Here is a 12,426-nt window from a genome sequence, read left to right as displayed (position 1 = left end):
TCCAAAGATGCAAATCTAGCATGACACCCTCTGGTGTCATCAATCTCCTTTTGGGCATACCTTTGTTCAACTCCCAAGCATTACACCATCATGTCTAATGCATCAAATCTAGTGATTATGGTTTAATCATCTTCCCCTTATTGGTAGATGTAGTAGAGGTGACACATTATCAAGTGTGATGTACATCTCACCCATCGAAAGTTGAAAATATTACATCTCTAAGTATCATTTCTCCAAAAAAGTTAACATCATAACATAGTTAATAATAGTATAATCAATCATGCATAAATCTTGCAGTCCATATAGCTGCATGACATCATGAAACCATTGTTCTTCAGGTTGCAGCAATATCAACATGGGCTAGTGGGGCTTTTGAGGTAGCAGTAGGTGACGCATGCCTCCAAGAAGATGAAGTCAGAGACACTTGAACTCTAGAAGTGGACGTTTCCAAATCAAACGAATTGAAACTAACTGGTGGTCGCGACTCGCGAGGCTCTAGCTATCCCTACAAATATATGTATATTAGGCCACTCTACTTTGCCTTCGTTTGGTTGTTAGCCATTTTAGCTATAATAAACCAAAAAATTATATTATAATAAAAGAACTCAAACTCAGATGACAAACATGCAAAATCAAACAACCTCAGGTTGCAGACAAAATACGGAAATGCACTTTCGTAACTTAAGAAAATCAAATTCAGAAGAAAAAAAATACAGAAGTGCACTTCGGTAAAACGTGAAACACTAAAATGGAACAAACGACATAAACCCAACATGCCCTATGCTCTAAACATAAAAAATATCAATGGCCTAAATAAACTAGGTATTATGAGTGTAATAACATCCTAATGAACCTTAAACAACATATTTAAGTAATGCATGCATCACAAATAAAAAAGAAGAAGAAGGAAATGGACAAACTTACCCAAAGAAAGTAGTGAAATCTCTTGAATTGAATGAAGTGGAGTACAAATTGAGAAAGCTATTGGATTAGACGCAATGAAGTATAAGCTGTGAGAAAGGTTGATAATTATGGGAATGGTGCTTCGCATGAGCTCTATTTTGTTGATTGAGAGTAAGTTTTGTTGGAAATAAGTAATGAGGGAGGTCTGAGGCGATAATATAACTAAAAGCGCGTATGGAGATACACTTTCGTAGTTTTTACGCAGATAAACTTTGATACTAATCTATGGAAAAAACGAGGGTGAATTATTTACAAAGTGTTGTGGTGTGAACTTTTGGTGCTTATGAAAATGCATCTACGTATTTGAGAGGCATTTATGATTTTTTTTCATAGAGGTGTGTGAGCACCAATAAGAATGCATTAAGAAATCCAAAAAAAAAAAACTTATCGAGGCCGAAGGTTACTTCTCCCATCCTAGGTGGTGGAAAAGCACCTTATAGAAATCCGAAAAACGCCCCTACGAAGCTGAAAGCATTTATGGATGCACCAATTTCATACCAAATACATGTGTAAATAAGTCACACCTCTCTCTTTACCAAAAATTAGTCCAGAGACACACTTTTGTATTCACCATATATGCACCTTATCTATTCCTAAGACACCCTCATTTTGACATAATTTTGTCCATATATGCATCTTTATATTGCAATATGGATATACACTTCCGTATTCATCTTAGGCCTTAAATTTTGACATATTTTTATAAATGCGCCTGGGGAGCATATCAAGTGAAAACATTTTATAATGAGAGATGAGAGGAATAAATATCAACCATTGGATTCATCAAGAGAGAGAAATTAATAGCCACATTAATGTATTAACATTCTCTCTCTTGATGAATTCAATGGTTAATATTTATTCCTCTCATCTCTCATTATAAAATGCTCTCACTTGATATGCTCCCATAGACCATGTATTATAATTATACTATATATATATATATATATATATATATATATATATATATATATATATATATATATATATATATATATATATATATATATATATATATATATATATATATATATATATTTAAATTAAACCATACACTTATCTAATAAGATGAAGATGTCATATATAAATGAATCATTCCTGAATTCATAATACAATCAAAATAAATTGTGAACGATAATATTAACGATAATATTATCTATAATACAAATATTAATATGTCAGACTCCCTTGTTTCTTTGTTGCCTCCTGTACTGCAATGACGTCCGTGCCTTAGTAAGAATGACATCTACAATGACTCTCCCTTAAGTCCTTTATGAAAATTCTCTGTCTATATCTTGCTCGCACAAGATCCATAATTCGACGACATGTAGGTAACAAATCAACGACATAATCTGCCATAACTTACTTCTCCTCTAATATCTCGTGATGAGCTGGCCTAAGTGAATCTATCTATGCATCTAGTGTCATATAAGAATGTGACATTCTGTAATACATCTAAACGTATTCGTATGCACAACTTCATTCGCTAGGAGCTACGATACCCCGTGCTTCATTCGGTACTAGATAATTAAGAAACTAGTATATATAACATCTACATCTATGTGAGCCATAGTGGAAGGAGCGTGACAAAGAGCTCTCTTGGAACAACATGCATATATTCGAACCAGCCAATAATTCATCCAGAAATACATTTTTGTATTCCAAATGTGGTTTTAGGTTTTCACAAGGGTGTGGAAAAAGTAACCCGTCAATGCATATGATTGAAGCCCAACAGTATTTTTTATCACCGACCAGCCCAGCCCAAAAAAAAACCATTCGAAACTCGCTCAATCGTCATCCGCAATTCCAAGCATTGGGGATTCTCTTCTTTCTTCTAACCGGAACCCCTTCCCTCTCTGATCCAAACAGAGTTACGAATTAAATGAACTAACAAAGAAACCATAGATTAACCCCTTCCCTATCTGAATCGTCTCATAAATCTCCATCGCTGAATAAGAGAATGAAGGGTTCATCAGAACGAAAGTACATGCAAGAGTTTCTCCTATACGCCGCAAGCGCCGCGTTGAGTTGTTTGGTAATATTCACAGGTCTCCATTACTTAGACCCCAACCGTGAATCCTCCAAGAAAGCTCTCGAACACAAGAAAGCCATTGCAAGACGTCTAGGTCGTCCCCTCATTCACACAGATCAATATGAGGTACCGAAATGCACACTTCTTTGATGGATTAATTAGGGTTTCTTGTTGTTGTTGTTGTTAGGCTAATAGATTTCTATTGTGTACAGGATATAATAGCAGGCGATGTTATAAATCCTGACCACATTGATGTAGAGTTTGACTCCATTGGGGGACTGGAATCTATTAAAGAAACTTTGTTTGAGCTTGTTATTCTACCCTTAAAGCGGCCTGAGTTGTTTTCGCATGGCAAGCTCCTTGGACCATTAAAGGGGGTTCTGTTGTATGGACCCCCTGGCACTGGGAAAACCATGCTTGCCAAAGCTATTGCCAGGGAGTCTGGAGCGGTTTTCATTAATGTGAGGATATCTAACCTCATGAGCAAGTGGTTCGGAGATGCCTCAAAGCTTGGTAAGTTTGTTGGGTTTTTGCGAATAGTTCTTTAATGCACCATGAAATTATAGTATACAAAATAACATCCCTAAAACTTATGATGCTTTCTTTGCGTCTGTCTAAAAGCATTGCATTCCAACTGGTGTAACCTCAATATATAATTTCTTTGGTATTTTGTATGTATGAGTTGAATGTGTTGAAATCTTGTTTCGCTCATTGATTACGTCACGTCCAAGGTTAGTCATGTCTGCATTGGTAAGATATGATTAGATCAGCTCCAACACAGTTGTTATTATTTTGTTTAAAAGGAGATTTTAGTTTAGCACAAACTATACTGCCGTAGTCTTGAGTTTGAAATGTAGGAGAACCAAATTTCTCTTGAAATTTGTTTACTGAATTACCTTGAATGAACAGCGTGATGCAATGTTTGGAACTCTAGAAAAGAATTGAAAAATTCATAGCAAGAATTGAGATGATAGACCGTTTTATTGAAGAATTAGAATAGGAGAGAAGACTCTCCTCCGAGTCTTCTCGACTACAACAGAGCCAATGCTTTATTCAGTCAATGTTCCCAAGTCTGGATGATTTCCCTCTCCCATTGTGTCCTAATTATACATCCTAACTCCTTTAACTTACCAAGAGACCTATTTAATCCTAATTAGTAAATACTCTAACTTCTCTTTATTCTATATCTTCACAAAATCAACCTTGCCCTCAAGGTTGTAGTATAAAAGCTTTAACATAAGAAACACTTTGTCCTGAACCTGTAACCTATTGCTATAAGAAAATAAGAGAATGGCCACATATCTTCCTTCTATTCCATTTGCTTGGACCGACCCACTATGTCTTAAAACAAAGGTTAGTTGATAGAACCTCCCATCTTCTCCTTTTCATCAATCTTGTTACTATGACTTATTTTGACTTGGTCCATTAGGTCAAAGAAACTTATCATTCCACGTAGTTGATCTTCATCCAAATCAAATATGTCCTTTAAGAGATATGCTTTACTGTTACTGGCAGGCACCCATGGGCCATGTTAGCTGTTGGAAGTGGTCCGGTAACTGCCAGGGTCCAATGGGTTACATGTGATGTGACATTGTGTAAGTTGGATTTTCATGACTGCCATGCATAACAGTTCCCAAGACAGCAAAAAACTGCTTTGCATAATATGCCATTGTGGGGGGCTTCATCTCTATGCTTGATCACCCTATTACCGAGACACAGCAACAAAATGGAAAATATAAGCCAGCATTCTTAATACATGGTCTAGGGTGGAACTACAAATATTTATGCAGAAAATCGCCAATACGAGTACTTATATCGTACATGTAAGATTGTTCTGATCATGTATTATGATAGTACGTAGGGCAATTAGCCTCTAAAGAGAGTGAAGATATTTGAAGAAGTAGTAACTTTCTTTGATGAGGTTGTTAAAAATAGTCTTTGTCGTCATGTAGTTGGCTAGTTGTTGTACCCGTCTTTTGTTTCAATGTATAAGTATCAAGCCACTTCTTTCTATAAGGTTGCAAATCCTATATTGAAGTGTTTATCTGACAGATATTCTGTGTCAATTTCAACATGATGAATCTTATTGACTTCTTGCTTCTATGAATGAACTTTTAAGAACATCTAAAAAAATGATGATACTTTGTGTAATCTTCTGAGTTTTCAATCTCTAGTGAATTTGCAATGTATTATTAATGTTAATCAATGTTGTGAAATAGCCGCAATGGCGTAGCGGAATTTGGACAAACCACTATTGTTCTGCAATATGCTATTTAGTACAAAATGTTGTCAAATAGTTGTAGTGGTGCTATATCACTATTGCATTGCAGAATTTTAACAATCCGCAGTTGAAACCACTGATGCTTATAAGTTATCCCCAAAATCCTGCATATGTTTAAAAGATTCACAGCAATTTTTTATTTTTAATGTCATACTACAAATCTATATATTTCAGCATTAGCCTTGTTTTAATTCTTTGACCAATATTGCAGGTATATTGTTCCATATTTATGAGTTTATTTTCTTGTATTTTTGCGTTGTATTGTATGCATGTCCCATGCCAATATTATAATTAACTTTTTCTGCTATAAAACAGGCTACTTTTTGTTTGATGTGCTTCAAAGTTATACTGCAGAGTGTGGATGTTATTTTAAATTAACATATCTAAACTATTGAGTGCTTTTAAACCATTGTCTCAGTTTGTTTGATGGATAAGGCCATCTGGTCATCTAATGGCAGCTTACTGTTCTCAGATTGATGATAGTGACCTTGTATTGGGAAAATGAGTTTATTGCACGAGGGTCCCTTCAAAATAGCAGGGGAACTTTTTAGCTGCTAAGAAGTGAAATCAGTCAGTAATACACTATTTTCTGAAAGAAGAGATTATGAGAAGTGGTTTCAAGTAAGGTTAAAATGGTACAATTAATTCCAGTTATAGAATGAGTATAAGGGTTTTCATCCTTCTGTATTCCTCGTTGAGGAGTGTATCTGTAAATTGCTGGCCACCCCCTGTTGATTCACTAATTGTTATAAATTAGCAAAATCTGTGAGGCTTGAAGTTGTTCTTCCGCTCATAGGCGAAATTCTTCATTAGGATGTTTAATGAGGGCATCTTGGCTTATGTTACTATACTTCATTTAGCTCTGTGATGATATAACATAAAATTGTTTCTAACTTTTTATGCAATCGATTTGCTTTATGTTTGTTGTTTTAAATGCGGTTCTTTGTTTTGGTCTATCATTAATAAGTTGTTATTCTTCTGCAGTGGTTGCTGTATTTAGTTTGGCTTATAAGCTTCAGCCTGCCATCATATTCATTGATGAAGTAGACAGTTTTTTGGGTCAGCGTCGTCAATCAGATCACGAGGCTTTGTTAAACATGAAAACTGAGTTCATGGCTCTATGGGATGGATTCACTACCAACCGTAAGTTTTATAGCAGTTGTCTTGTAATTTTTGTTTATTGTATAAACTTTATTAACAAGTGACAATTTTGATGCAGATTTTATTAATAAGGACATCTACTTAATATTTTTTCTGTTGGTTTTTCTATAGAGAATGCCCGAATTATGGTACTTGCAGCAACTAATCGTCCTTCGGAACTTGATGAAGCAATACTTCGGCGTTTTCCTCAATCCTTTGAAATTGGACTTCCTGACCAGAAGGAAAGGGCTGATATATTGAAAATCATCTTAAAGGGTGAGAGGATTGAAGATAACATAGACCTCGATTATATAGCTAGCTTATGCGAGGGTTACACTGGGTCAGATCTATTTGATCTTTGTCAGAAGGCCGCCTATTTTCCTATTAGAGAACTGCTGGAATATGAGAAGAAAGGGAAACAATCTCCTGTTAGTATATCTGTCAATCTCTTTCACTCTCTTCTATGCTTTAGTTTTGCATTCTCAATAATATGCTGTTCTCTTTCATGCTCTTCTCTGCTATAATTTTACATTCTCAAAATAGTGAATATGTTTTGTACGGCTACCTTGGCTGGAAAGCGTTTCAATTTCTGCTATGTAGAAGAGAAAGAAAAATAAGTAAATTTGAGTGTGTCTGTTTTATTTGAAGATGTATGTTATAAACGACTCTAGTCACTGATTGCAATTACTTGAATATTAGAGATCAATCTGTGACTACATTGAAATAATTCACATATTAAGTCTTTGTTAACTAATTGGCCTTCTCAGCGCCTTTTTCATATCATTAGTCCTGGAGATGAAAATTACTGAGCAGTTTTTTTCTGTCATGTTTTAGGCACCTAGACGATTGTCACAGGTAGATTTGGAAAAGGCCCTCTCCACTACTCGGACGATGGTTGCTGCAAACGAATACGATGGATTGAACCAACAGTCATCATCAAGACGGACATTTCCTGTTGATTCAGGTGATTATCAAGCTGCAATCAATGAATTATATAAAGTTATAATTTCTCGTATGATTAGCCAACCAGATTCCCAGGATCCTTAAAATTTTGAATTTCTCTTTTGAGCATTCTTCTACAGCTCTATTAAGTTATAATTACTACAGACGTAGCTTACTTAGTTATACTAGTTCTAGAAAATGTATTATTTATAATATTATATACAATTTTTATTTTAGTGCCAAGATTGGCTATTGCATATTGCATTTTGTTTTGTGTGGTTCCATTTATATTTTTGCTGTTAAGGATATTGTATCACTCAAGGTCAAGGATAGAGCTGAATCAGACATTCCATTTTGCTCTGTTAAAGATTTGTGATGGAGAAAAAAACTATAATCTGGAAATAATTTTAAAGAACACTTACTTTCGGTCCTGTTGGTGCGCTTCATTTCAAAGAACACTTAATTTGAATACTACCCAAAGTTCATCTCCATTGCTGTATTATATGATTTAATCCTTGAGTGATATAATTGGATCTAACACTGAAATGTCCAATAACTTTAACAGAGTAGCTAAGATTCACCAAGACAATGCAGTTATCAAGTTGCCAACATTCATCAGTGATTGAGATGTGGGGGATATAACTGGCGTTGGAGTGGGTGTGGCATGGTTACTCCTTCACTCTTTATGTTTGGTGATTTGAGTTTTTTGCACACGTAATGTATTAAACAATTGTATAATTGATGTGTACATATGTATACAAGTACCAATACTTTTTTCTGAAATTATTTCGTGAATTCTAGTTTTTCAATATGAAGGTAAGAAGAAATCTTAATTACAACTATGAGTAAGATTGGAAAATAATGATGAGTTATAGTGTTTTTAAAACATGAGGACCAATTCCACCGTTTACTAGCGAGGACCCCGTTTAAAGCCAGAGGTTAAATAGAATGGGTGTTAAATAGAATGGGTATAAATTATGTCTTGTAATTTGTAAGCATGGAATTCACTAACTTGTTTGTCAATAGAATTTAATGACAAAATATTAGTATTTATTAGTGCATAATTTAACTTGTTTTCCATGGTTCCTCTTCCAAATTCTCTATTCTCTTTCTTATATGCACCAGCCTACGATCTCTTTGCTAATGGGTTGTTAAGGGGAAGAATGAACAAGGGCAATTTCTCATTAGCAAAATGGGGCGCATCTCTGCAAATCTGAAAATATTTTTCCGTGAATTCAAAGATACGTCTTTGGGCGCATCCATGTATCTCCAAACTAAAGAGATATATCATTAAATTTTTTTAAGAAAAATTGCCCAAACAAAAAATAGATATGGGCAACTGAAATAGATTACATAATTAAATTTCGCAAAGGCACAGACATTGAGGAAATTTCTCATTATACCCCTATAGGATAAAAAACACATTTGAAAACTCCAAAATATCTTTTGAATTTGCATATCTGAAGGCACATTTTTCACATTTTAAGATGTTTCAAATATTTTGTAAAAAAAAAAGTTTCGAATATGTATATCCGAAAACACCCTAAACCAGTTTCGAATATGTACATGTGAAATGTGCTTTGTGTATTTTTTTTTTTGAAAAAAAGCTACAAAATTACATTGTTATAATCGTGATAACTAAATTTAATACCTTTTTATCTGACAAAATCTAATGGAAATAAAAAGTACGTAGACTAAAATAAAATATCAAAATATAGTAATTGTTATTCTGATAAGTGCAAAATGTAGAAATATTACAACACCAAAAACAAGTCATAAAATATAGGCTACTACTACTGAGTATGCCTAATCCTAACCCCTGCGACCTCCCCTGCCTCTTATACATCGTCACTCTAGACGCCTCACTAACCATCCTCTGCACTATGACAACCGCCTCTGCACCGCCCTCCTGAATGATCCCTCTATCCAATGCCTCCCGTTCAATCAACTGTATTCGCTGGCATATCGGTAGGAGATCTGTGGCATGGTCATCCTCGGCCTGCTGATTCCCCAAGAGCTCCTTATGCGCTATCCTAGGTGAACGCCCTGGAGCATTAAATGTCATGATAGGATGTGCCACTTGATAAAACCATGTCACATATCCATCTACACAATGACATCTCTCTATACTCCGATACTCCTCTGATACCAAATAATGCTCCCAATCCTGAAAGATGGCAGTGAGATTTCAACGAGTAATAATGTCGGGAGATGCCGCAAATGGAAACCAATGTATCATCTACACGCATCCAAACTGTCTGATGCAGCGCTCCGACAAATATCCGACCATGGTGTTGGTCCCACACGTCAACCATCCGGAATATAACGAGATGTGATCGAAGGGGACAACCTCCTGGTAATCACGGAAATGCGTCCAGTTGATGTCATCTTGAGTAGTACGGTCGAGGTATACTCGATATGACCCCACTTTCTGATTCCCCTTTGGAGGACGTATCGTGCAACCCTAGGCACGACGTCAATGTACAATCAAGAACGACGACGATTTAGAAGTTATGTGGAGAACTTTTCAACGATATTCTTCAAAGGGTACAATCAAGTTGGATGCGAAGCTTCAAAGATCGGGAGAAGATGTTATCAAAATGTTGCGACGTCCTCAACTACCTGTTTATAACAATATGTAACGTTAAATTTCTATTGAACTAGCTATGTAACTTCAATAATTTATGATGAATATATACATTGTTGCTTTGGTTTTAAGGATTTTGTTTTTCTGATCTCCCATACATGTTTTTCAGATATGCACTTCTGAAGTCACATTTTCTTGATAAAAATGTGTCTTCGAAAGTGCACATGCGAAATTACATTTTCTTGAAAAAAATATGCATTCGGAAGTGCACATCCGAATTTTAAAATTTTTTTTCTTTCGAAAGCGCAAATGCAAAATCACCATTTTTTAAATAAAAATATGTTCGGATATACACGTACGAAATCTAAAAATATTTTAACATACGAAATCTAAAAGTATTTTAATATTTTCGCCAAAAATCTCTAAGGCTTTGTTTGGATTGATGGAATCGAATGGAGCGGAGCGGAATGGAATGAAATAAAATGATATTATGTTGTTTGGATAATTTAAAAACGGATGGAGCGGAGCGCAAAGGAGTGTTATGGATTCCATTCTATTCCATCACTTACCACCATATTCCTTCCCCTCCAATTTGGGCGGAATGAATAATTTGTCTTATTCCGTTCTAAAATTTCCAAACAATAGAATTATACATTCGTTCCGCTCCGTTCCATCCCACTCCACTCCATTCCGCTCCGTTCATTTCCTTATATCCAAACATGCCCTACGAAGACTTATGAATGTATTACTAACTTACTAAGAAATTCCCTTCCCCTATCTTTTACACGAGGCAACTCCGATATATTTTCATGGACCAATTCATAAGGCCCATTAATTTCAATATCTTCCTCATCCGCAAGACAACTTCTTACGTTCTAGATTTTTCCTCTATTTCATCCTAGAATCTCGGTGGTCTACAGTGAGTTGATAATGCTTTGAATTGTAAGGTTTTACTTTGAAGAAGAAAAAGAAGAAAGAAAAGTTAGACAACAAATTTAACCCTAATATTAGGGTTATAATTTTGATTGTTTTAAGAGAATGACCGATACGAAGTTCCTGCAAGAGATATTGCTGTACGCAGCTAGGGCGGCACTGAGTTACTGGGTATTGGTCACAGGACTCCGTTACCTTGACCCTAACCGTGAATCAACCAAGAAAGCGCTTGAACAAAAGAAACAGATTGCCAAGCGTCTAGGTCGCCCCCTCATTCAAACCAATCCCTACGAGGTACCAACTTTGCAAAAGTTCTTTTTTTGGTGTAATACTGTACTGATGATAACTAGGATGTTTTGTTTTGATGTTTGATTTGTGCCTTTTACTGTGTGTAGGATGTAATAGCCTGTGATGTTATAAACCCTGACCATATTGATGTGGAGTTTGACTCCATTGGGGGACTGGAAACTATTAAACAAGCTTTGTTTGAGCTTGTTATTCTGCCGTTGAAACGGCCCGACTTGTTTTCGCATGGCAAGCTCCTTGGACCACAAAAGGGGGTTTTGTTGTATGGACCTCCTGGCACTGGGAAAACCATGCTTGCCAAAGCTATTGCCAAGGAGTCTGGAGCAGTGTTCATTAATGTGAAGATATCTAACCTCATGAGCAAATGGTTTGGGGATGCGCAAAAGCTTGGTAAGTGTGTGCTATCTTTATGAATAGTTCTATAATTCACCGTTAAATTATCTTGTACTATATTTGATGATAGATTGAATTTTTGTTTATTGACTTTATTCACATGGTTGTTATGATTCTCTTGGTTCAGTAAATTTATAAGTCTTCTATTTTTCACAAAATTCTTGTGTTCGTGCAAAGAGCCATTCAGTTATTGATGCTTGCTTTGCATCTGTAAAAAAGGTTGACATATCAACTATATGATGATAGCTGTGTATAATTTGTCAGTTTGGATAGATAAGTTGAATGTCTTACAATCTTGTTTTACTCATTGTTGAAAGTGGTAATGCGTGGCGTTGTATGGTTAGTCATGCCTTCATTGATAATAAGTGATTAGAGCAGTTCCAACATAGTTTCTTTGCTGAAAAGGTAATCGTAGTTCAACAAAAATTTTAAAGTTTAATCTTGAATTTTGAATGCATGACAAGCAATTTTGCTATGAGATTGGTTTACCGAACTACTTGGAAAGGATAAGGATGGCTAAATGTATGAAACATGCAAAAAGACTTGATTTTCTATTCTACAACTTAATTATTTCTTGATTCACTTTGTTGAGATATTGGAATCGAAAGCATGAACATTGCTTGCAACTCGCGTGTCCATGTACACCTGCTTGACATGTGTCAAAAGAAGTTAAAGGTGTCCTGGAAAAAAGAAGAAAAAAAAGTAGACACAAAACGGTCATAGTGTTACAAAATATTTTATGGGTTGAAACATTATTTTAAAGTAAAACAAAAAAAATTACAATACAACCAAACCAAACCTTATTCCACTAAGTAGGGTCGGCTACCTGGATCAACTCCCACCATAATGTTC

At 35.5% G+C, this 12,426-nt stretch overlaps 2 protein-coding genes across 3 annotated transcripts; both read left to right on the top strand.

Moving 5' to 3' along the window:
- Window positions 1-2,751: 2,751 nt before the first annotated feature.
- LOC131626174 (uncharacterized) lies at window positions 2,752-8,166 on the top strand. Of its 2 annotated transcripts, XM_058897005.1 has the most exons (6): window positions 2,753-3,118; window positions 3,205-3,505; window positions 6,258-6,416; window positions 6,546-6,841; window positions 7,248-7,377; window positions 7,921-8,166. In XM_058897005.1, the coding sequence occupies exons 1-6, from the start codon at window positions 2,921-2,923 to the stop codon at window positions 7,923-7,925; spliced, it is 1,089 nt and encodes a 362-aa protein (XP_058752988.1). In that variant the 5' UTR covers window positions 2,753-2,920; the 3' UTR covers window positions 7,926-8,166. The 2 variants fall into 2 exon arrangements, with proteins under 2 accessions (XP_058752987.1, XP_058752988.1); XM_058897004.1 differs by lacking the exon at window positions 7,921-8,166 and having other exon boundaries at window positions 2,752-3,118; window positions 7,248-7,598.
- A 2,558-nt stretch (window positions 8,167-10,724) lies between these two features.
- Window positions 10,725-12,420, top strand: LOC131626173 (uncharacterized AAA domain-containing protein C24B10.10c-like). The gene is made up of 2 exons (XM_058897003.1): window positions 10,725-11,169; window positions 11,271-12,420. The coding sequence occupies exons 1-2, from the start codon at window positions 10,981-10,983 to the stop codon at window positions 11,592-11,594; spliced, it is 513 nt and encodes a 170-aa protein (XP_058752986.1). The 5' UTR covers window positions 10,725-10,980; the 3' UTR covers window positions 11,595-12,420.
- Window positions 12,421-12,426: the final 6 nt, after the last annotated feature.

Source organism: Vicia villosa, unplaced genomic scaffold, assembly GCF_029867415.1.
Source record: "Vicia villosa cultivar HV-30 ecotype Madison, WI unplaced genomic scaffold, Vvil1.0 ctg.000273F_1_1_2_unsc, whole genome shotgun sequence".
In the NCBI taxonomy this organism is placed as follows: Eukaryota; Viridiplantae; Streptophyta; class Magnoliopsida; order Fabales; family Fabaceae; genus Vicia; species Vicia villosa.
Note: the sequence above shows the minus strand (reverse complement) of the source record. Positions and strands in the feature narration are given on the sequence as shown.